The sequence below is a fragment of the Belonocnema kinseyi genome, chromosome 4 (assembly GCF_010883055.1).
Source record: "Belonocnema kinseyi isolate 2016_QV_RU_SX_M_011 chromosome 4, B_treatae_v1, whole genome shotgun sequence".
Classification (NCBI taxonomy): Eukaryota; Metazoa; Arthropoda; class Insecta; order Hymenoptera; family Cynipidae; genus Belonocnema; species Belonocnema kinseyi.
This window is the reverse complement of record NC_046660.1, coordinates 24,658,614-24,659,672: the sequence shown is the minus strand read 5'-3', so window position 1 is coordinate 24,659,672 and position 1,059 is coordinate 24,658,614. Positions and strand designations below refer to the sequence as shown.

At 37.5% G+C, this 1,059-nt stretch overlaps 1 protein-coding gene across 1 annotated transcript in view; it reads left to right on the top strand.

The window, feature by feature from the left end:
* The first annotated feature begins 303 nt into the window (after window positions 1–303).
* Window positions 304–1,059, top strand: part of LOC117170790 (GATA zinc finger domain-containing protein 4-like) — a 2,040-nt gene continuing 1,284 nt past the window's right edge. The window contains exon 1 of the mRNA XM_033357828.1: window positions 304–1,021. Within this exon, the coding sequence (XP_033213719.1) occupies window positions 304–1,021 (718 nt within the window). The remainder of the gene's footprint in view (window positions 1,022–1,059) is intronic.

Sequence of the window (1,059 nt, the reverse complement as noted above, 5' to 3'; positions counted from 1 at the left end):
CAAAAGTTCAAAGTTCGCGATATTTTGATAAACCATTTGGATGAACAGTACCACTCTAAAGTTATGCATATTCAAGATCCGGTTGAAATAATGAATATATTAAGAGAACTTAAAAGATGCGAGTTTAATTTAACGTCACATACGGTAAGAAAACAATTATACAGTATGAAATATATAATTGGCAAGACCAAAGCAGTAGAATTTTGCGAAAAATTTGAGGAGATTATTAGAAATTACGAAAATACCCTTAGCGCGACTCCTTTGTCTGAAAATGAGAAAAGAGATGCATTTTTCAATGCAGTCATGGTTTCTGTGCCACAAATTCAGACAATTGAGTTTGTGTCTAAGAACAACAGTGGTAAAGGCGTGTCATATGATCATCTGAAACTTATAGTAATCCAGGACGAGGCCACTAGAAATCAGGTGAGTAGTGGTGGTGTGAATGAGGCTAGAGCGGCTAACTTAGCTCGGTCTGATAACAGGCGATGCTATGAGTGTCAAGCTTCTGGGCATATTGGTGCGAATTGCCCGAACAGAGGTGAAGGCACACAGTGTTATAACTGCTTACAATTCACTGATCATATTGCAGCTAATTGTCCTCACCTAATGAAGCTTGAAAAGAAACATGATCAGTACAAAACCAGCAAATATAACAATTCACATTCTCGAGGTAGAAATTATAGAGGTTATGGTCGAAGGCGCGATTTGAAAAGACAAAATAATAATGATGCAAGATCTAGCGATTCAAAAAGAGGTCGGTATAACAACTACAGAGGCAGAGGCAGAGGTAGAGGCAGAAATAATTATAATAACAAAAATAATCGCAATGATAACACCGGGAATAAAGGAAATTCCACTAAGCAAGCAAATCAGCAAAGCAACGAGAATGCAGCAGGCGAGAAAAATACCAACAAAGCTAAGGAGAATTTCGTAGATATAAAGGATAGCTGCTTATCACATGTTCTTGCTGCGAATGATGCGTTGAACATCGAAGATGTAGACACTAATACTGTGTATACACGTAATGATAAATTCTTTACGAAGTTCCTAGCAGATTCG